The sequence below is a fragment of the Ochotona princeps genome, chromosome 2 (assembly GCF_030435755.1).
Source record: "Ochotona princeps isolate mOchPri1 chromosome 2, mOchPri1.hap1, whole genome shotgun sequence".
Lineage (NCBI taxonomy): Eukaryota > Metazoa > Chordata > Mammalia > Lagomorpha > Ochotonidae > Ochotona > Ochotona princeps.
Window position 1 is genome coordinate 25,098,115 of NC_080833.1, and position 23,342 is coordinate 25,121,456.

General features: G+C 50.4%; 1 protein-coding gene across 1 annotated transcript in view; it reads left to right on the top strand.

Moving 5' to 3' along the window:
- The first annotated feature begins 1,163 nt into the window (after positions 1-1,163).
- C2H1orf94 (chromosome 2 C1orf94 homolog) overlaps positions 1,164-23,342 on the top strand; it is a 39,292-nt gene continuing 17,113 nt past the window's right edge. The window contains exons 1-2 of the mRNA XM_058660829.1: positions 1,164-2,021; positions 20,380-21,065. Coding sequence (XP_058516812.1) covers positions 1,711-2,021; positions 20,380-21,065 — 997 coding nt within the window. The 5' untranslated portion in view covers positions 1,164-1,710. The remainder of the gene's footprint in view (positions 2,022-20,379; positions 21,066-23,342) is intronic.

Here is a 23,342-nt window from a genome sequence, read left to right on the forward strand (position 1 = left end):
TATTGGGCACCTACTGTATGCCAGGCACTTTACATATCGTTAATTCAAACAACACACATTTACTGAGCACCTCCTGTGTGCCAAAATGTTTTGCAGAGAGGGAATCTCTCATTCCTTCACGGCTTCTCAAATGTCACTTCCTCCAGGAGGCCTGCCTGGACCCCCTCCTCCTGTTGCCACCCTCCTCTGCCCATGGACTCGTTCTTTTATTCTCCACTGAGCCTTCATTCTTTCTGTAATCATTGCTTCTTCATTTGCTCTGCTGGCTTATCGTCCAGCTGAGCCACAGGCACAGGGACAGGCTGCTGCTTCCTCTTTTCACCTCCTTTCCTTCTTCCTGCATTTTTCTCTTCCATTCCAGGGGACACTGCTGTCACTGCCACCCACTACCCTGCTCTTGCAGCCAGAGGCACACTGTCAGCCCGTATTTAATAAAGTCGCTACCGCGAGGGCAGGGTCCCAGGAATCAGCCTGTCTGGGCTGGTCCCCTGCACTGCCACATCCTACCCGGAGCCCAGCACTGGAGGGAACTGTATGCCTTGGTGGCCAAGGGTGCAAGGCCAGACCTGGAGCGCGGGACTTTGGGCCCAGCTGCCCGCTTCTCGGCAAATCGTTCGTAACGCCAAGGCTCATGTGCAGAACGAGAATAAAAGGCGATTTCATGAGCATGAAGAGGAGTGAGCCCAGCGCCTGGCTCAGGGTCCTTGTCGTTGGGACGAGAGCCAGGCCGAGACTCAGCAGGCCTGCCAGGGATGCGGTCCCCGCGGAGCCCAGCGGCCGCGCGTTCCACACAGACTCCGGAGCGAGGACAGAGCCCGTGTCCTGCAGTCCTCGTTCACCCCCACCCGCACCCTCACCCGCATCGCAGCGGTCCTTTGGTGCCGAACCCGCATCGCAGCGCCCCGCGCCCTGCGCCCCGCGCATGGAGCCGTTGCGTTTGAACCTCCGGAAAGAACTCTGGCGCTGGACTACAAGGGTGTGCCAGACACCGACTGGCAAATTGGCCCCGCCCTGCCCAGACCGCGCCCCCTTTCGCAGCTGGACTCTCCCGGCGCGTCAGGTGTCTTGCTGAGACGCTGGGACGGCTGCGGATATCTGATAAGAGATTTCAGGGTCGGGGAGGCAGGGCCGCTGCTGGCGAGGGGGCCCTGAGGCGGGCAGAGGCGTTGCCTTGCCTTGAGCAGAGGAGGCGGGGGTCTCTGGGACGCCCCACCCTGGGCCGGCTTCTTGCCTGTGGCGCCTAGCTCGGTGCCAGGCCCTCGTCCTGCCATATATGCAACTAGGAGGGCGAGGATGGGCTGAGCTGGATCTAAGTGCCGCAAAGTGTCACCAGGGGTGACTGCCAGGGACTGCGGGGAGAGCCAACTCCCCCTTTCAGCTGCTCCCAGATGTCATTCTGCCCGCCCAGGTGCCTGGTTCCTGAACTCCAGAGGATTCCACAGTTACTAAGCTACTGGTTTTTGTTGACTTTTAAATATTTTCTTCTAAGAGAGAGGAGGAGGAGGGCAAAAGTCAGACAAGAACAAATAAGAAGGAATCGAAATAAGCTGGCCCTTCCCGAAAGAGAGCAGCTAGGTACCCTTAAACCACAAGCAAACAGAAGGCCTCTAGACCCAACCGCCTTGGGGGAGCCACAGTCTGACTGTGCTGAGCAGCCTCAGCCAGGCCCCACCCTCCGCTCCCTCCCTGGTGAATGAGGGGCGGTGGTATATGGCCCTCTGTCTCTGCGTCCTGGGTGGACCAAGGGGCTTCTGGAGAGAAAGGACAAAGATGGCCAGTGGGAATGGGTTGCCTTCCTCCTTGGCCCTGGTGGCCAAGCGCCCCTCAGCCCTGGGCCCATTCCCCCGATACATCTGGATCCACCAGGACACACCCCAAGACAGCCTGGATAAGGCTTGCCATGATATCTGGAAGAGAGTTCAGGGCCTTTCTGAGACGTTGCAGGCCAGAACCTCGGCAGAGCAGCTCTCTGCCACTCCAGCTGAGACTCCGGAAGACTACAGGCTCAGCCTCCAGGACGAGTGAGTAGCCCCTCTCTAGCTGGGCAGTATAGGGAAAGGCAAGGTCCAACGCTGGGGGGCTGTTCCGGCCCAGGTTCTGTCTGGTTAAAGCCTAAGTCCTGGGAACATTGCCTTCACCCAGCTCCCTTTACAGTAAATGGAACAAAGAGCTGACCGAGGTCCTGAAGTCACCTGGCTGAAGGACCAGGCCCAGAGCTGCGTGCCAGGTTGCCTCTTTTTTTGTTTTTTAAGATTTATTTATTTTATTACAAAGTCAGATATACAGAGAGGAGGAGCGACAGAGAGGAAGATCTTCCGTCCGATGATTCACTCCCAAAGAGAGCAGCAACGGGCCGATGCGCCAATCCAAAGACGGGAACCAGGAACCTCTTCCAGGTCTCCCACACGGGTGCAGGGTCCCAATGCATTGGGCCGTCCTTGACTGCTTTCCCAGGCCACAAGCAGGGAGCTGGATGGGAAGTGGAGTTGCCGGAATTAGAACCGGTGCCCATATGGGATCCCGGGGCGTTCAAGGCGAGGACTTTAGCCGCTAGGCCATGCCGCCGGGCCCGCCAGGTTGCCTCTTTAATAGTCCTCCAAAATTGCTCTTCCCGAAGGTACAGCCACCCCACATATGGCTCTGGGGTCCTTGGAAGCCCTCCACCCCAGCCAAGGCCAAGGGTGAGAGTGCTCATGTCTTCCTCCCAGATACAATACCAAGACGCTTCCCTTTCCCATGCAAAGGCTAGGCATTTGCACAGACAACTCCGGTGGTTTAAACCACATCTGGAATTTCCTAATACAGGGAGCAGCTGTCCCATTCAGCCGCCACAGAAGCTGCTATAAGAGCGCACATCAAAATATTTACTGGGAAGGCATTGACATATTCAGAGGACATAATAGAAAATTAAAGTGCGGGAAGATGGCTGTAAATAGCCAGCTTCCTGGATGGGGAATCCTGTGCCTGGGAGACACAGAGCTAAGTGTTTCTCTACCAGGACAAAGCCAGGCAAGCATTGTCGAGCATGGATCTTCGAAGGAGCAGACAGGAAGAAGGGACCTCATTAGGGAAAGGAGGTAAATCAGCTGTGGCTTTTTCATGTCACTGTCAAGCACTTCTTCAATGCTTTGCATCTTCAAAGTGTGCTGCAAACATTAATTAATCTTCCCCAAGTTCCTATAAGGCAGGTATTAGTGTCCCCATTTTACAGATGGATTAAGTGTTAATAATTAAGTGCTAATTAAATACTAAGTGATAATTAAGTGTTGCCTGCTCCAACACATGCTCCAGCTCAGTTCAGAACTATTCTGAAGAGGGAGCACTCAGGGATTTATCAGCTGCCTCTGGTTTGAGGCAAGAGCTAAAACGAAAAGCCAAGTGTCATGGATACCTGAGTCTTCCTCCCTGCTGGCCCCTTGCAGGCATCTCTGCTTGCTGCAGATGAAAGTGGAAGGCATTTTGGCTGTTCCTACCTCTTATTGCCTGTGCTCAGCACAAAGGGGCTCAGACGGGAATAGCTTGGGTACAGCCAAAATCTTGCCATCAGGCCCTTCAGTGGCCTAAAGCCTTACTCTTCCACCCATTGCTGTCTGCTCTGGGACACGGCCCTGGCAGGGTGCCTTGGGGCCATGGTCAACCCTCATGGCTGAGGTGCTGACTGTCCACTTTGTGGACCCAGGGTCAGTGTCAATTTCCGGTAGATGGCACCCTCTCTGCCAGGTCACACTGAGTTAATGGACAGACTCTACTTCCAGTCTGCACTTGGCTGAAAATTGAAATGGTGCACCTTTGGCCAGTTGCTTAACTCTGTTTGGCCTTGATTTCCTCATCTGCAAATTGAGAATGATTTGCCCTGCCTTGTCCACCTCAGAGCTGATAATGAGGATGGAATGTGACGGGAAGCAGAGAAGTGAAAGATGCATCATGCAAATGAGGCTACCCTCAACATGTAATCCGTAGGGTTCCGGGTTTGTCTTGCTAGTGGCTTTGGTTTGGGCTTTGCGCGCTGTGCTCTGCACGACCTAGGGTGCTTTGGCGGCCACCCTGGAGTCAAGTGGGTTGGTTGCTAGGGCCCCACCCTCACTTCATCCAGAGTGGTAGAGCTTTTATCAATTTTACTTACTGGAGTTCTAAGGCTGTTTTTGAAAAAAGAGTTCTGCTGTTGAGGAAAAGAGCTAGGAAACCACTGACTTAGATGAATAAAAGATACCATAATTGTGTGGATATCAACCAAGTGGAACACAATGAGCTATTCTTGAAATAAAGGCAGCTGTGGCTGGTGGAGTCAGATAACTCCAGTTTCAGATTGCACTTCAGCCCTGTGCCAGCAGCAGGATTTGTTGCTGTTTGATTTATCTGAGCTTTGGTTTCCTCATCTGCCAAGTGAACATGAGTTCTGTGCATTTCATAGGGTTATTGTGAGGGGGCTTCAATGAGATCTTCAAAAAGGCCAGCTAAGCATTAGCATTTGCAGAACTTCCTTGTAATGACCATAATTCTTCAAGGCCTGCGATTATTTCATGAGGTAGGTATGATTTAAAATTCTTTACCATTGTAACATTTTCACTGAACACCAATAATGATCAAATGAAATGAATTAGAGGTTTGGAGGGTTTAATTTCTTTCCCAAAATCCTATACTGAGGAAGTGGCACAGTTTCAGAAGTGAAACCCGGCACCACCTGAACCCTCGTGAAAACACAGTGGGCTGTGTTCCTTCCGAATCTGAGGCATCCTTGGGTAATGAACACAGATGATTGATCACACATAGGTTTCAGATCTAGGGAGTGTTTGTGGTGTTTCTGGGATACCCTTGATGCCCTGCGTAGTCTTTCTCTGCTGAATTTGTCAGCCTGATTTTAAGTACTAAAATTCCAAGTCATACTTTTTTTTTCTTGACTCCATCTGCACACATTGCAGAAACTCAGACTTCTCAAGTCTGAAAGGACCTTGGAAGCCATTTGTATGGCAGAAGCCCTTCCTCAGCATCCTTGCTGAGTGCCCACCCTCTTGTGTACTTGCTTAGATGGGGAGCTCACTGCTTGCTAAGCAGCTCATTTCTCTCTGATGAACTCTCTCAAAACACCATTGGCTTCTGGTATCTGGAATCAATCTATCAAATCAACAGCCACCCGTTCATCTCCATTCTTCCCTTAGAGCCCCCAGCCAAGTCCGCCCTCTCTTTCTCTCAACAGTCTAGGTAGCAAAACAAGCCACAGCACTCCTCTTGGCATTTCTTTTGTCTCCAAGCAAGATAGCTCTAAGTTTCTCCTTTATGTCTGCTTGGTTTAGTTTCCTGTTCACAGTGCTGACTGCAAGAACCAAGTACTGTAATCCATGCAGAATCCAGTTTATGTAGACAGGATCCTTCCTGCCTATGTCTTATATCTTATTAATAGAGACCAGTATCATGTTCATCTTTCTCTACAAACCAATTTTGCTCTTTTAACACACATTGAATTCATTCATTCACTCATTAAATGATTATACATCTATTGTGTGTCCCTGAAACTGTAGGGAGATGGGTATGTGAACCAGTTAAACGTCCTATCTTCTGGGCCCAGTGCGGTAGCCTAGTGCCTGGAGTCCTCATCTTGCATCCTCTGAGATCCCATATGGGTGCTAGTTCATGTCCTAGTGGCCCTGATTTCCCATCCAGCTCTGTACTTGTGGCCTGGGAAGGCAGTCAAGGAAGGCCCAACACCTTGGGACCCTGTACCCACTGAGAGGGGCTCCTGGCTCTTGGCTTCGGATTGGCTCGGCACTGGCTGTTGTGGCCACTTGAGGAGTAAACCATCGAATAGATCTTCCTCTCTGTCTATCCTCCTCTCTGTCTATCTGAATTTCTTAAAAAAAATTCTTTTTTTAAAAAGTCCTATCTTCCTAGACCTCACTTTCTAATAGCAGAGAGAAAGGGAAGCAGGTAGTTTGCCCTCCACTGCCATGAGCACTGCACCTAGAACTTCCACATCCTTGGCTTTAGCCAACCATGGGTTGAAATTATCTTGGGAAAAATGTGTCTGGACAGTCCATGTATAGACACTTTCACACGTAATTATTCTCTGGGTGATACAATATAACCCCTTTTTACATAGTGTTTATATTATTTAAGGTATTATGAAGTAATCAAGAGATGAGTTAAAGTATATGGTACAAGAAAGGCAGGTATCTGGCGTACTGGTTAAGATGCCCATGTCCCACATCCAGGTGCATGATAATGATGCCACTTTCAGCCCCTGATTCCAGATTCTTAGTAATGCAGAGAACTGGGAGGCAGCACTGATATGTCCAGTAACCAAGCTCCTGTCTCCCAGCTGGGAGCCTTGAATGGTATTCCTAGTTGATGACTGCTACCCAGACCAGATCCAAACCATCATGGGCCAGTGGATGGGAACTCTCTCTTAAATAACTACAATAAAACTTAAAGGACAATAGAGGATGGGAATAGGTTATGTGAAAATCCTATGCCATTTTGTAGAAGGGTCTTGAATATCTATGGTTCCGGATTCCCCATGAACACTAGGGATAACTATAAATTTAAAAAGCTCTGATCATTATAGATGTAAAAAAAGCACTGACATTCTAGCATTCCGGTATTAAGAGAACAATAACAAATATACAAAAGTGAACAAAATAATTTAAGGTATTAATGAATGCAAAGATGGAAATGAGGAAGATCAGGAGCCTTTAGATGGGTATCAGGGAAAGGCAGTCGTGAAGTGAAGTGAAATGAATCCTGGATGTCAAGAAGAAGCCACTCAGGTGGAGAGTGGACAATCTGTCCAGGAGAATGCATTGCTAATGTCCTGAGGCAGGAGTTAACTGAGCTGGTTTGCAAGAGCCACAGCACATGGTCCCAAGCGATGTCACAGGCAGGCAGGCAGGCAGGCAAGGTTGAAGGCAGGAGACCTGGGACACCAAGGTAGGAGGGTGGAGTTTAGATTCCAACAACACTTTTGTAGGACTGAGCATAACATGACCAAATTCATTATTTGCTGAAGGTGTAGGCATCGTGTGTGGAGTTGGTTAGTAGGTGTGCGCAGGCAGGTGATGGGGGGAGATGCTGTCAGTGTGCCAGGGGAGCTTGGTGACGGGGGTGGCTGTGGGGGCTGGACCATTGCCATGTAGGCAAAGGAAGCAGGGGATTCTGTGTGTGCTTTGAAAGGTCCAATGGATCTGCTGATGATTTAGGGCACACAAGGACATGAAAACTGAGTGGAGGTTTCTGGCTTGAGCCTGTTGTTGGACAGTGGTACCATTTTCTAAGTGGGGGGAAGAAATGGGGAGAAATGAGCTTTTGGGGAGAAATCAGTAGTTCTTTCTAGAGTCAATTAGACTCAAGCATCTTGTTCAGTTATCCTTTAATTAGTCGTAAATTTGGGCTTAGAGAATTGTGGCATGCCACTTACTGACTCATATTCAAGGATTACTTACTCATTTGTTTCTCCCTTTGCTAAAACTTGAAAACCTCAGAATGGAGGCCTTGGATGTACTGCCAGCCCCATTATCCTGACTATGTAAAGGCATTTGCTCACTCCTGCATCTACGGACTCACTCAACACGTGCTTACTGTCTTCTTAGCATAGGGCTCTGTGCTGGATCCCAGGGTCACAGAGACACAGGTCAGAAACTCTGCCCTCAGAAAGCTCCAGTGTACTGGGTGAGACAAGCACAGATGCATCAGACAACAAGGACTTTCAACAAATATTTATTGTGCAGCCACTGCATGCCAAGCAACAGCTGTCATTGGTGGTAAGGATGGGGTGGTCTTCCACCTTCATGGACCCTCAGTGTCTCAATAGATGCAGGCCATGGCACACTGTGCTAGGTTCTGATGAAGTGTTTGGGGGTGCATTGCTGCCAGTGTGAGCAGGGTGTTGGCATTCAGCCAAGGTTGGGAGCTCAAAGAATGGAGATCTATGCCCAAGTGCCGGTGTCAGAGCAAGGGAGTCTGCTGTGCAGCCACAACGTCTCTGCAAACATCCCCTGACTTCAGTGCACTCCCACAATGGTTAGTCAAGTGATCCAGTGCATGAACCAGTGACTGCTGAGGTTCAAGAACACCCTGCCCCTATCCTCCTCTGCGTTGGACTCACGTCCTGTCTGTCCACTTTCTAATGGCCTCCTGCTCATCTTGGTTCTGCCACTTTGACAGCGTCTTGTATCACTGCATTTGCTTCCTTACCTTCAGGAACATCTGTCCTCCACCCTTTGCCAGCTTCATGAAGCACATTAACAGTTCTGCTCAGACGTCTTCTATGGCACCGCATTGTTCTCTGGTCCTTTGGTCTGGGCTCCAAGGGGCTCTGTAGTGGTCCTTCCTTTATCTCACTCAGTAAAGCAGGATGAATTGTCAGCAGATGCCATTGCTCTGGTTTCTCCACTACCAGCAATGTCAAGGCATCCTTAAAGACATAGAACAAGTGTGCCACCCTCCGAATTTGTCATATTCATTCCATTTAAGAATATTTTTCTTTCTCTTTCTTCCTTGTTCTTCTTCTCTTCAGGAGGGTATGTACTTATTTGAAAGGCTGGGGGCAGGGTGGGGAGAGGGGCAGATCTCCCATCTACTTGTTTACTCTCCCAAAGACCCGCAGTAGGGTTGGTCCAGGCCAAAGCTGAGTGATGGCAATTCAGTCTCTGACCTGGGTGGTTGGGGCCCCACTCCATGAGCCATCACCTGTTGCCTGTTTGCATTAGAAGGAAGCTTAAACCCAGTTCAACAGTGGCTTGGCAGTTAGACCAAACACCAGCCTCCTATTCCTCTTTTTAGTTTCAATAAACAATCTCATCTCACCTCCATCCTGTGAATTCTCAGACAACATAAAACGAGGAGACAAGTAGACTTGGATCCACCACATTCCCTGACTGTAACTAAGCCTCGCCCCATTGTCTATGTCCTGCTTTCCTCATTTGAAAAATGAGAGAAGTCATTCAAGCCGCCTTACAGAAATATAGTGGAGACTAGTAAAGCAATGTACATTCACTTATACCGCACCTGTAATGCATTAAGGCATCTGTGTGCATCACTGTCAGCAGGAGCCGCAGTGTTGTCATCAAGGACACACGTGACATGAAAACATAGACTGAGGGAAGCTGCTGTACTCAGACCCATATTTTGGTGTGTTCTTTGTTTTGTTTTGAGATTCTTGTCAGCTAGGGCAAAAAGGGAAAGGGCAAGGCTGGTTTTCTGAACTCACATGATACAAAAAACAAGAGGTCATCAACATAGACCACACTCCCCTGGCTCTGGGCCATGCCTGTTGCGGAAGTGTGATGGCATGGGAGCGTCCACTTAAACCAGCCCTCGTGGTGCTGAGGGGATCTCGATTGGATCTGACAGTGTGGTTCTGGCATGGGATTTCTGAAGCTGTGACAGTCATATGGTATATCCTGTCTGCTCCTCCTCCTTCATCTGCCAGGGGCTGTGTAAGGGCAAAGGCAGGGTCTTGCTTATCTTTGTCTCCCCAGTGCCCAGTCAAGTTCCTGGCCCTCGGTGACTGTCATGTGCATGACTGAATGAATAAGTGAATGATGGATGAGCCATACTAACGCCATTCTAAGGACAGTGAGGCCCAAAAGTGGCTGGGATCCAAGCAAGAGGTCATAGTCCTTCGAAAAAGTGGGGAAAGACATGGGAAAAAGTGGCAGAATAGCCACTCGTTGACACATTGCAGTCTCCTTTTTCCTTCTGCCTTGAGCTGCAGAGAAACCAGAGTGCATTTTCTTGAGAACCTTGTGTGTGCCAGGCCCTGTATTTGAATTTTATGCTTCATTTCATCGTCTTAACAACTCCTCCCATTAGATGGCCAATCTTGTTCCCATTATATAGATGAGGATGGTGAGGGTCAGAGAGACGAGGTCACTTGATCAGATTCATCAGGCTCGGAGACAGCAGGGCAGGGATAGGAGTGCTGGGGTGGTGGTGGTGGTTACCACCTGAGCTCTCCCTGGACACAAGAGCGCTTGGTGCAGTCCTTCAGCGATGTCTGCTTAGCACCGGGAGCCACGCGTGCTGTGAGGGGAGATGTATCCTGATTAACGTGCCGCTTCCCGTGTCCCCCTTTGTAATTTAATTTTATGGTTTTGGGAACTGTGTCGCAGGTTGTGGGAGCCCGCAGAGATGGGCCACCAGTGGTTTGGTTTAATCCCCTTTTTAATATCTTTGTTGCAACGTTCTTTCCAATTCAGCTCCCAAGTCACATTAAAAAAATACCTCTTCCTTAGGGTAAGCCTTCCCTTATTAAACAGATTCAAATGAAAAGTTTTAAAGATAATTTGAACAATAAGAATCACTCGGTAGCTTCCAGGCGAAGCTGCTTTATTGCTGTATTTATTCCCCAGTATTTCCTGTCTCATTCCGCAGCTCACTGAATCCCTCATCTACCCCCAGCCCTTCCAGTCCTTGACCCAACTGACGCCTGCTCCCTGGAGGGACCATCAGCGGATGTGGTGGAGAAGAGGGTGTCTCCCTTCCACATGCCAGGGTGCCCCTGCCCGGATTGGCAGGCAAGGCTTTATTGCAGAACTTCTCGAGGGATTTCCACACCTGGCTGAGTGTCTCCAAGGACAGTATTGCTTTAAGACCACACAGAGATGGGAAACCGGAAAAGGGATAGAGACAGAATCCTGCTCAAAATGCGGATGCCTGGGCCCCACCCCATGCTAGATGAGCTGAATTGCTGTTTCTTCCAGGGACCCCAGGAATCTGAAATGTTCTCTGACACTTTGAGCGGCAAAGAGGACTAAACCTTAAGCTTCAAGGGCAAGTGTGGGGCAAAGCTTTGACGGAGAGATGTTTCAATGCCAGGCATGGGGGAGGGAGGCCACGGACCCTCACTAGTTCTAAGTCTATATTAGGAATCCACCCTGTGTGAAGACCTTTGCTGGGAAAGGAGGGGAACATGAGGTCCAGGTATGGCATTTAGGGAGCTAAGAGTATAGTGCTGGCTGCTTTCATCATCTGCTGACCTCGTCTTGCGCTTGAAGGGACCCAGATCTCACCAGTCTGTCTGACTCTGGACCTCTAGGGAGCAGAGCTCTGGGCTGTGAATGGGCCAGTGGAACTCTAAAGCCCAGGCCGGGCGGGGCTCTTCTGCCCAGCGTTGCCGGTGGGTCAGAGCTGCTAACATTTGCATAGCGCTTGGAACAATTTACCCAGTGCTTTCACAGTCATTGCCTCCCTTAATCCTCACCGGCACGCGGGAGTCCAGGAGGACTGAGGGTGGGGCAGCCCGAGTTTTCCTGTAGCCCTCAGATCACTGACCCTACCTCCCCCCCCACACCATCTCTACCAGGAAGGTCCCTGGGGATGGAGCTTAGATGTATCCAGAAACCTTTGGGACCCAGCTGCACAGGCAAATGAGTCCACAGCCTATCTCAACTGCCCTGTCCTATTTCCAAATCAAGACAGTTGGACTCTGCGTCCCCTCCTGTTTTTTTTTTTTCTTGCTGCATTTCCAGGGAGGAAAGGTATGGTAGTAGTGTATATATATATATGCATATGGGTTTGTGAATGTGTATGGTTGCATACACCTGTGTGCATGTGGGTTGTGTATGTCTGAGCATGTGAGTGTACATTGGTGTACATTGTATGTGTGGATGGCTGGGGTATGGGTGTCTATGCTGTGTGTGTGCATGACTGTAGCATATGGGCACACATACAGGATTACAGTGTTGTGGAATATTTCAAAATATTTGTGGAAAGGTGGGATTTCAAACTATGAGTTTATTTTGGTGCTAAAAGTTTTTGAAATCTATGCATTTCCCACAAGTTATGGGAAAAATGCATTTGCCCCAAAATGAGCTCACACCTTTGATCGCCTTTTTCCAAAAACATATGGAAGTCTCCAGGTGTGTGTGTGTTGAGGGAGAGAGCCCCTGGGGAGTTTAGTGAATCCCAGGTCTGTGAAGAGACAGGCTGTGCTCCACAAGGGGGGTCACAGCCACCCTTCCGTCCGCGTTGGGCAGGGCTATGCTGGGTCCTACTACATGCAAACCCGGGAAGCTGGGCTCCTGATCCTCCTGCAGGAGGAAGATCCAGAATTGTGCAGAAAACAGTTGGACTTTATTGGAGATGATAGCTGCTGACTGGACTTCAGAGTCTGTCCTAGTGAAGAGGGCCTCTCTGTCTGTGGCCTCGGGTGCCCCCTGCCCTGCCAGCTGCCAGGACTGCTGCCTGTCCCCTTAGAGTTTCACCTTCTGCTGCTTCTTGCTGCTGGAGGGCCAGAGAGGGAAAGGACTGAGCTTTGGCTCCAGCTCTCCTGTCTGCAAAGGTCCTACTCTTTCTCCCATTTCCACTTTGGTTAAGAATAGAGTTTGGGGACCATATGGGTCTGGGAGCTGATCTTCCAACGCTTTCTTTTATGGGTGTTCTTGAACAAAACTTTTTAACATTCTTGAGCCCGTTTCTCCTTTTTTTTTTTTAATCCTTAACATATATCTATTTATTTGGAATGCAAAGTTATAGAGAGGGGGAACAGGAAGAGAGAAAGATGAAACTTGTATCTACGCCACAAATGGCTATAACAGCTGGGGCTGGGCCCGGCCAAAGCAGGAAATCTGGACCTCCATTTAGGTCTTTGATATGAAAGGCAGGGGTTCAGGCACTCGGGTCATCTTCTGCTGCCTTCCCAGGCACATTAGCAGGGAGCTGGAACAGAAGTGGAGCAATGGGGGCTTGAATCGGCACCCGTAGGGGATACTGCTGTCTCAGGCAGCTGCTGCTTAACCTGCTCCACAACACCACTCCATCAGTATCTTCTGCTTATCTCATGGTTGCTGGGGGGACAGGTGGCAAGTATAATATCGCTCACCTGCTGGACTAATTTTAGACTGTGATTCAGGCTTTAGCCCTCTACTGTCCTTCCCTAAACTGTTCAACAGAGGCAACACTCCTCACCCGTGGGAGTCGGTGTTGCTGAAATCTCTGCTATGGCTTCCCTGTGCCTTTATAATAACATCTGCCAACTCAAAGGTCTGGAAGATTCTATTTTGATCCTTACATTTTTTTCTGTTTTGTTTTAAGAAAAATCTGGAACGTTTCACAAATTTGCCATGCCGATCTCTGTATTGTTGCAGTTTGGGTATACATGTGAGCATGTTCCTCACATCTTTACCCACTTGAACGTTTTTCCCACCTCACCCCAACCATCCCTAACCCTAGTTGTGCTCTGTTCTTTTCCATCTTAGGATCCTGTACATGCTGTTCCCTATGGTTTGAAAGTCCTTCCTCGCATTAGCTACCTGGCTCAATGACTGCGCTCCTCTAAGCCTTTCCTGCTCTCCTGCGCTAGAAGTGTCTCACTCCAGGTCCAGTGTTCTCACAGCTTGCCTTTCATTCTTGAGTTTCAGGACAATGTAGCCTAGTGGCTCAGAGAGTGGCATTATGATTTTATTTCCATGGGAAATGAGCTCATTTCTCTATCTCTTGGCTTCCTCATTTTTTAAAAATTGGAATAATTGCATAATCTGTGTCTACTATCTTGAAGTACAGCAAACCTCGGAGTTCAGTGGCTTACAGTATCTGTCTTGTTAATGCCGGCTTCTACAGTCCAGCAGTTTGGGCTAAGTTGAGCTGGATGGTTCTTTCGGTGTGATTAGAACCTGTGGAACTTGGTTCCTGTTCACCCTGACACCTACCACTGTTATCTGGGCCTAGCCAACTGTGAGTGGAGACACCTTGATGTTTTTCTCCATGTGATGTGTCACCTCCAACAGGTCCTCCTGGCTTCGTTCACCTGGAGGTTGCCTGGTCCCAATGGATTGAGTTCCCATTCCTAAGCACTTCCGAATCTAGAGTTCGTCTACCCCACCATGTCACTGAGGCTACTGAGGGAATTAAAATGAAAAGTGTTTACCCTAGTACCTGGACTGCCAGTTAGCCAAGCAATAGGTGTCAGCTTTAGTATTTTGTGAATGAAGACATGGGGTTTAGATAGCTTAGCTGTTTGCTGTAGATTTGTCTGCTTCCTGCCTCCCTCCCTCAACTACTCTGCTGGGTGTCTCTACCCACAGCAGCCACATCATACCTGAAGTCCTGAGGTCACTCTGCAGAGGAATGCCAGTTCAAACCCGGGTATCTCTGTGTGCCTGGCAGACTGGGCCTGGACACCATGTTGGCTGTCAGTCTGAAACGCCATGGCTGGGAGGAAATATTTGTTTTGGTGTCCTTCTCTAGCACCAACAATTTTCTGCTTGTATTTTTCTGTTGTTTGGCTCAGATGAATAGCAGTTTTCATCTTTGCTCTGGGTTATGGTGTACACAGAAACGCTGTCGTGAGCTAACAGCATGCTTGCTTAGTCATTATTCTGGAAAGGGGTGCCAGCCACTCAGTAGCCTTTATTTTTATACGACTCCAATCTCTGCAAATGTGGAAATAATGCGCAGTGGCTGAGTGTAGAGCCACCATCACACGCCTAGCATGTCTGAGGTTAGCGCAGAGCAACACCGTAGAGCCGACTCCTGGAGCCACTTCTCACTGCTTTCCTTGTAGCCTTCTGGAAGCTGGATTAGCCTCCCCGAATGATTCACAATGACAGAGTCTGGACTGGACTTTTATGGGTTTTTTTTCCAAACCCAAAGGAGAAAGCAAATAACATGGGAGAGGTGCCAGGACTGGCAAAACTTTGTAGGGGGGGAAAATTAAGGTAGATTCCAGGAAATGCAGATGAGTACAGTTTAACCTTGAACTCAGCAGAGTTGTGGAGTGCATGAAATATATTGTCTGGGAGCCCCATAGTGATTACGCAGAGTCAGGGCAGGTTCTGAGGGGGAGCTGCCCCTTAGGGTCGTGCAGTTCTTAGGACCCAACCGAGCCAAGCCAGGTGGTTGCTGTTGTCATCTGATGGTTCACGGGGATACTAGCACAGTGGTGCCATGTGAAATTGAAGGCAGGACAGTTGAACCAAAGCCAGATATGCTGCCTTCTGTGAGAGGAGCTGGGTGGCACTCGGCCTGCGGGGAGGAACACATGTGTGCACACCTGAATGTTAAGAGGTCTGAGAGATGGGTGACAAAGGACAGTGAGTATGCCCATTCCTTTACTCCTTCCTTTATTGAACAAAGGCTGATGGAGTTGGGGTTCTGGGCTCAGAGGCCTCTGTGGTGAACAGAGAGGCCCTGGCCTCGTGCTGGGGCAGTAAGATTCATAATGTGTGGTAGTGACATGTACTGTGAAGCAAGTAAGTAGCAGAGGGGCCTTGTGAGGGGAAAAGGACTTTTTTAAGGGAAAGAAATATCATTGTGTGAATACGACACTTGAATTGGCTCTCAATGATGGAGACACAGTCAAGGGTGACGGGAAGGGGCAGGGAAGCATTCCACAGGAATTGCAAAGGCCCTGGAGTTTCAAGGACGAGAAACAAGGCCACGGTGGCTGCAAGAAGAGGGAAATAGGGTCGATCAGTGTGGTGCTAGCGACATAGCAAAGGAGCTGGGATTGAAGTCTGTGTGTAACGGGAACCCACGCGAGGGTGTTAAGCAGGAAACTGTTTGATCTGAGTTCTGAGAATGTGCTACCTGCATGGCATGCAGCATGCAGAACCAATGAATACAACCAAACCCTGCTTTCTGTGGGGTGGAGGAGGCTGGGTGGGAGTGACGGCGGATCTGAGATTGCGTCGAGGGGGCTGAGAGAGGCTGTTGTGGAGAAGTGGAGATGTGGGTGATAGACACCGGATTGATTTGTTCCCCCCAAGTGTTGATCCTGGATTATCGTCAGGCTGGGGGGGGAGGGTCTCTGGCAGTGTCCCCAAGACTCTGCTCTGGACTCTCTTCCATTCAACATTGCTATCCGTAAATTGGCGGAAGACACAGAAGACATGCTCATCAGACATGCAGCTGACACGGAGCTGTCAGGGACAGTTAATGCCACAGATGACAGGCTCAGGATTCATGGCCATGATCCCGCACAGGCAGGAGTGGGGGTGGGGGAGGAGTAAGATCCCTGATTGCATTCAGATCAGGAAGCAGAGTCCCATCCTGGAGTAGGGGGCCTCACTGGTTCCGCCAAGTCCCGGCTTTGATGGAGAGGAGACCATGAAGGCTGCTGGCCCACCATGTCCCCACCACTGTCCTCCTCCCATTTTCAGTGACAAGGCTAAGGCCTTGCAGGGTTCCCATTTCCCTGTGTAAAGTGAGGGCAGTGCTGTGTTGATAAATGATGTGGAGTGAACCAACTCTGATGGTACGTGTGGGCTTCCACTCAGCTCACCATAAACTCATGACAAAGCACGCTTCAGCACAGCTTTCAGGGACACACGGAGAACTCACAGCCAGGGCAACAGGGCAGTGTTCTTGGCCTGGTGCCATCCCTTCTGTGAATATCTCTTCTTAGGACCCCTGCTGCATGTCCAGAGGAGAATGACCAGGAGGACTAGGGCAACTTTGTCCCCTGAGAGTCACTGTGGCTTTGGAGAAGAGAAGAGTGGTTGCACCTGGGAGGGACTGAGTGTTGTGTCTCTGTCCCCCTGTCTTCCAGGGCTGCAGAGTGGGAATGACAAGGGTGGCTCCTTACTGCTCTAGATGCTGACAACGATTCCTAAGACGGGCGTGGTAGTACAACTTGAATCCACCTGCTGGCCATCATAGAACAGTCTCTGTCATAACTGAGATCTCTGCCTCTGCCCATCATGTTGCAATTGCAATGCCATGCCACTGTCTTGAGGGCTTGCGTCCTGAGATCTGACCACCAACCACCACATTATTATCGCAACGTCACTGAGATCTGGCCGCTGCCCACCCTACTGCGACTGTGACCCCATGCGTGTGTCCCGGCAGGGTTGCTAGGCACCACTCTGTGGTCAGCATTGTGCACAGCTCATCTCAGAGCAGCTCGGTCTGACCTCGAGGGGTCAGTGTTACCCCCACTCGTCAGATGAGAATTGCAAGGCCTGGCAGGCAGCCAGTGTGGAGCAGCACAGGAGCTCATGCTCAGAGTGTGTGTGGGGGGAGGGGACTTGCACCCCCTCTCTGCCAGTCAGTCTCCTGGGGTGCTGGAGTGGGATAAGAGGATTGAGAGGGGGTGTTCTCTGGGGTGTTTTTTTTGGGGGGCGCGTGTAGGGACCTCAGGGAGCTGTGGCCCTTTTGGAAGCTGTTTTGAGTGGTCCTTGGGACTGGTGCTTCGCAAGATTCTGTGGCTAGCTCTCTTCCTCCCTCTCTCTCCCCACCCCATATTTTTTATTCAAATGACAACCCAGAAGTGAAACACAGACAAGAGTGGACAGTGTGTGTTGCCCCATGTGGTCACCTCCCAGCTTTGGCAATGACCAATACACCCAAGGTCTTGTCCTCTCTCTGATACGCTCTCCCCAATCTCTCCCTCCGTCCCTCCTTCCCTTCCCCCACTCACCACCCCAGGGCTCACTTAAAGGGAGTCTGTTGCAGAATGTTATTTGTAAATACTTCAGTATATATCTCTCGGAGATAAGGACTCTTTTTTTGGTTGTTGTTTAAGTATAACGACAATTCCATTAACATAATTTTAAGCATTATCATAATTGTAGTGAATCTTTCTGATTCGGAAGAGCTGGTGCACAGCTCGCTCTGCAAAGTGTTTTGAGGGCAGGGAGGGGAGGCAAAACCTTCTCCTGACAGCGTCGAATTCTGAGGACTTGCTCTTGGGTGGTGGGCAATGGCGGTGGAGGAGGAGGCAGATGTGGATGTTGGCACCGTAGATGGGCAGCCTCTTTCTTCTGATTGTTCCCAGGGAGGCAGCAGTGTGAGGGGCCTATTTATAGTCCTGAGTCTAGACACAGGAGGGAGGTGAAAGGACAGGGCTAGGTGGGAGAGCGGGGGGTGGGCAGACTGGAGGGAGGGAGGACACACGGCGCAGGAATTGATCTGGTCTTGTGCTCAGGGCTGAGGGCCCACCCTGGCAGGCATTCACAGCCAGTCTTTTGTTGTTGTTTTGGTTGTAGAGATTTATTTATTTTTATTGGAAAGTCTCATATACAGAGAGGAAGAGAGACAGAGAGGAAGATCTTCTGTTCGATGATTCACTCCCCAAGCGGCCACAATGGCCAAAGCTGAGCCGATCCAAAGCCAGGAGCCAGGGGCCCCCTCTGAGTCTCCCATGCGGATGCAGGATCTCAAAGCTTTGAGCAGCTCTTGACTGCCTTCCAAGGCCACTGGTAGGGAGCTGGATGGGAATCGGGGCTGCCAGGATTAGAACTGGTGAACATATGGAATCCTGGTGTGTGCAAGGTGTGGACTTTAGCCACTAGGCTACTGTACTAGGCCCCACAGTCAGTTTTAATCCAGTGCAGCCCAGCAACCTCACCTCACTGTGTTCTCCCAACCATTCCGGGACTCAGGGGATGGTAGATGTTGAATCCTTCCAGATGGAGGGTCTTGGAGACCAAGGGCTGACAGGAAGCAGCGATGAAGTGACACTAAGCCCAGGTCCCCTTGGCTGTGGTCAACTTGCTCCTGTCCTGCTGAGGTTGCGTGCACGGCTGGTCTGCAGGTGGCACATTGCTGTGTGGCTGTTACAATACCAGCGCATCTTCATGTGTGTGGCACACAGCTCTCCCCTAAGCTCCCTAAGTTCCTCAGCCACCCAGCTCCTGTTCCAGTGACCTCTGGGTTTCAGCAGGACCCCACTGCTAACAGGCTCACATGTTCCCCTTCTGTGTTCCCCTTCTGACGGGCTGGGGAGCACGAGGCTCCCTGTCTGGGGATCTGTGTGTGGTCACCTGGGAGGGGTACACATGCTCTTTTCTCTGTGTGTGTATGTGTGTATCAGACACATCTGTGAAGATGTCTGTGTGCACACGCAGGTATGCACATACCCAAAGAACACTTTCTGGAAAGCATGGTCGCTGCTGGTCACTGCATGTCAGTGTGTGGCCTTACTGTGCCCCTGAGAGAGTGGTCCGCTTGACTGGGCACTGCATCTCTCAGACTAAAACGCCCAAGTTGCAGGAGCTGAGCCCTGCTCAGGGGGATCTGATTTCCCCTTTGCCCCTCTACATTAGCTTCTCCCTTGGTACAAGGAGCTGGGTAGCTTCCAGAATGCTTCAGGTCGTGGCCACCTCATCTGGCAGAGGGTGCTAGGCTGGATGGTCCTGGTTCCCTTGGGAGCACTGGGAGGAAGGTAACTTCTTGCTAAAGATGTTGGTGGGTAGGCAGAAACACCAACCAGACGGCAGGATTGCCACCCTTACCCTCAGCTGGAGTAATCCAAGAGTGTAGCAGCTGTAAAACTAGTGGGTGCGGCAGGCTGTTGCCAGGCAGCAAGGGTCCAGCTGGGGGTCTGAGGTGCATAAGAGACCAGTGTCTGGGCCCAGGGGAACCCCTTTGGTGTGGTACACGGATCAGCTAACTGTGGGTATTGCCACCGAGTGAGGCCAAATCCAAAGGCTGTGACATGGTCAGATGCCGTGCCAATCAGCTGGTCATGGATGTACATGGGGCCCCATTGTAGGGTCCAGGGGCCAGCCTGGCTGACAGGGTGTGGAAGTAATTGCTGGTACTGGTGTTGCCCTTGAACGCTATGGAAGACACCCTGTGAGAGTGTCTGAGCCTCTCTGATGTTGCTATTAAACAGACACGGAAGCTGGAGCCTCAGGATGCTGAGCAGCTTTCCCAGAGTACATGGAGTGGAAGTGATGGAGTCAGGGTGTGAACTTAGCCCATCAGTTGCGCCGTTCTGCAAGGAGCAGATGCAAGAAGGGCAGTGCTCCTGAGGCCTTGCCAGGACACGGTCTCAGCACATGGGACTCCACTCTTAGAGCTGTTGGCTCCCTCCTGGTCCCTTTGCTGCTGGGCAAATACCCCCAATGAACTACATCTCTAGTCTTTTGTTGATTCAGGTCCTGGGCAACAAAGTGGGGAGGAAGGTGCTGAACTTAAGGCTCTGTGAGGCTGTGACCAGCTTCCATTCACTCAGTAAGAATGCAGGGAAACGACTCAGGCACTCCTGCTCCTTGAACCATGCTCTTGATGCTACACCTGCCAAGTGCTTCAGAATCCTTTGGAGGAGCGGTCCACTGCGTGACTGTGTTCTCTGCCTTTTAAAGATGTATTTGTTTATTTCAAAGAAAAGGTGACTTAGAGAGAGTAATCTTTCATTTACTGATTCACTCTCCAAATGATTGCAAAAGTCAGGACTGGACCAGGTTGAAGCCATGAACTCAAGTGAGGTCCCCAACATGGGTGCAGGGATCCAAGCACTTAGGCCATCACCCAGTGCTTTTCCAGGTGCATTTGCAGGAAGCTAGATTAGAAGCACATCAGCCTGGATTTGACCTGTGCTCCCATATGGGATGCTGGATTTGCAAGCATTAACCTTTCTCTTTTGAGAAACCCATGGCTTGCCACAGAGCCAAGGTGTGCTAGTTGGCACTGACCTCCTCTGTCTCTCTGATCTCTTTGCAGAGCTCTGGAGCTCATCAGTGACAAAGATGAGATCTCCCTGTTGGTGGAGCAGGAGTTCCTAAGCCTCACCAAAGAGCACTTTATCCCGGTCCAGGAGGGCTCGGGAGAACTGGATATATCTGGCTGCTGCCCTGAGGAGCCCAAGGAACCAGCTACCTGCGCCTCAGCACCTCCTCTGGTGGCAGGCAGCTGTGAGCACCCAGAAGCCACTGTCAGTGCCACCGACGAGCTGGTGCATCAGAAGGCAGCTGTGCCTGTCATTGGGGCCCTGCAGGACTGTGATTCCACCATGTCCACAGTCACTGACACCCAACCTGCCACCAAGCTCAAGAGTGCCACAGAGGCAGAGAATGGGGGCCACAGCCTGGGGGCCTCCAACTCGAAGATCAGCAAACTCCTGGCTCAATTTCCACCGAAATCCAAAGAGACGTCCAAGACCCCTGACAACAAGACGGTCCTGGAGGAGACCAAGGTCATCAAGGACTTCTTGCAGAACAGCATATTCAGCGGCTCTGAGCCCAATGAGACCCCGGGGCTGGGCTCCTTTTTGCTGTTGCCACCTACGCCTCCTCTCAAGACCTCTGACAAACTCCCTGAGCTCCCTGCTCATAAGAAGCAGCTTCCGGTGTTTGCCAAGATCTGCTCCAAGCCTGAGACTGACCCTGAAGAGCACCCGTTGCTGCAGGGTAAGTGGGGCAGGGCACAGTGGCCAAGAGTGGACCTGCATGGGGAAAAGGGAGGCTTCCTAGGCAGCCGGTCAGGGCCGCAGTATGCAGTGGAAGCCTCCTTGTACAAAGCAGGCAAAGCAGCCTACAGTGTGCACAGCTTCTAGGGGCAAGCCTGCCCTGCTGTTGCTGCCCAAGGGCAGGATACAGCTTGTGCATGCAGATCCAGAGGCCCTACTAGTCCCAACATGCATTGAGAAAGGGGATAGATACCAGGAGTACCTACCCACGTTTTTATTTCTACTTTAAAAATAATATTTACTTTGTTTTGATTCAAAAAAGAGAAAAAAGAACTTCCATTTGCTGGCTCACTCCCAATAGATAAGGTGAGCCAGGCTGAAGCCAAGAGCCTGGAATTCAGTCTGGCTGTCTGACATGGCTGGCAGGAACCCAAGCCCCAGAGCTGTCACCTGCTCCTTCCTAGGACGTACGTTAGCAGGGGGCTGGAATAGAAACAGGTGAACCAGGATGCAAACCCAAGCATTCTACTGTGGGATACAGAATTTCATGTGATGTCTTAGCCACCTGCCTCTGGTTGAATCTGGTTGAGCCATATGTTGACGCCTCCAGCAATCCAGAGTGTGTGAAGGAAGGCCTTGGTAAAGGGGTTTACCTGGCAGTTGCAGCAATTAGGCTTCCAAGGGAGGTATGTACTCTGCCCACAAAGCCTGATCTCCTTGGGGCAAGGAGTGAGTACATACATTTTCTAGGGATGGTTGAGACTCTTGGCCCTGGATTTGTTATCCAGGGCTCCAGCAGCTCACAAAGTGCACCCCCATTAGCTCATAGAAGATTTCCTTTCCTGGGAAAACCAACTGCCTTCCAAATTACCCTCACCTTCTCCCCCACAGTGCAGCATTTTGTTTTGTTTTTGTTTTTCCTGATCTACAGGCTCTTGGTAGTGTCATTTGTCCATACTTAGTAGTCATTAGGAGAGCAGATCAGACTCAGGTCACTCAGAGGAAAAATGAGACCCTAGTCTGTGAGGAGTATAAATGGACAGCTGCCAGGGCCATGGATCAAGAGGGCCTGAATCCATCTGTCTGAGAAGCAGGAGCAAGGTCCTCCACGAGTGTGTTGTGAGGCACTGTAGATTGGCTGAGGAATCTAAGCCGTGGCAAGTGAGCTGGAATCTTGGTGCTGGACAGGCTGGAGCAGCCTAATGATGATGGGATAGGGGTGTGAGAGGGCTGAGCCCCAATGAGGAAACCTCCCTAGTGAATGGGGCTGCTGGGTTCTAACCACCTGTTCCATCTCTTGTGCATGTCCGTGTGTGTCTTATGTGTGCAAATATGTTGGCCAAAAAGTGCTAAAGTGAGCTTTGAAAATGCAAGTGTGGTACATCTGATGTGTCTCTATGCATATGTGTTGTGTGTGTGATTGCAAATGTGTGAGTGAGACAAAGGAACGTTAGGCAGGGACGTGTGGGCCTGGATCTTGGAGGAAGGAACTGGGTAGGTGTTTAAGGCGGCTCTAAGTATGTGTTTAAGGCTGCAGGTGTGGCAGTCCCTGGGGAGAGGGCTATTATTAGTGAGTACTGGTATTTCCACATAGTGGCTGTGGCCTAAACTCAGCAACCGGAGGAACTCTTGGAGGAGACTCTAGGGATGTGTTTTTGCTAAAAATGTTGCTGTCTCCTAAATTGGCTTAGACTAACACAGCTCTTTCCTGTGCTTGGATGGTACAAGGAGAGCAGGCCCGGATCCATTCTAGAAATTGAGGCTGCATTGCTGGGGCTCCAAGAGCTGAGCAGGTGAAGTCCACTGTCAACAGGAAACCCTAAAGCCCAAGTGCCCAGATAGGGCCACTCAGGGACAGCCCAGAGGCTTACAGTGTGACTCACATGGAGAACAGTCATAGGAGAGATTGGCCAGGTCTCTTAGCCAAGCACCGAGGACACCTTGTAAGATTCCAGGTCAGGGAAGGATCAAAGGGGGCTAGGTGGATGGACGAAGCTCCCTTCCATGCTTCCACAGGGCAATGCCTCGAAAAGGGAAAAAGAAATTGTTCATACAGCTTTCTTCCTGCTAACAGATTTCTTCCCTGTGTTTAATCACAAGGAAGAGTTCCATTGCTAAGGAAGAACTGCAGGGACATTTCAAGAAGATCACAGAAAAGTGGAATTCAAAGATAAGCTTACTTTGGGGGCAGAAATGTTAAAGCCCATGTGTTGGCCATTCCTAATACATGTTTTCCAGGACATTCGGGGCCTCCATGTGAGTGAGGGCCATGGCAGAG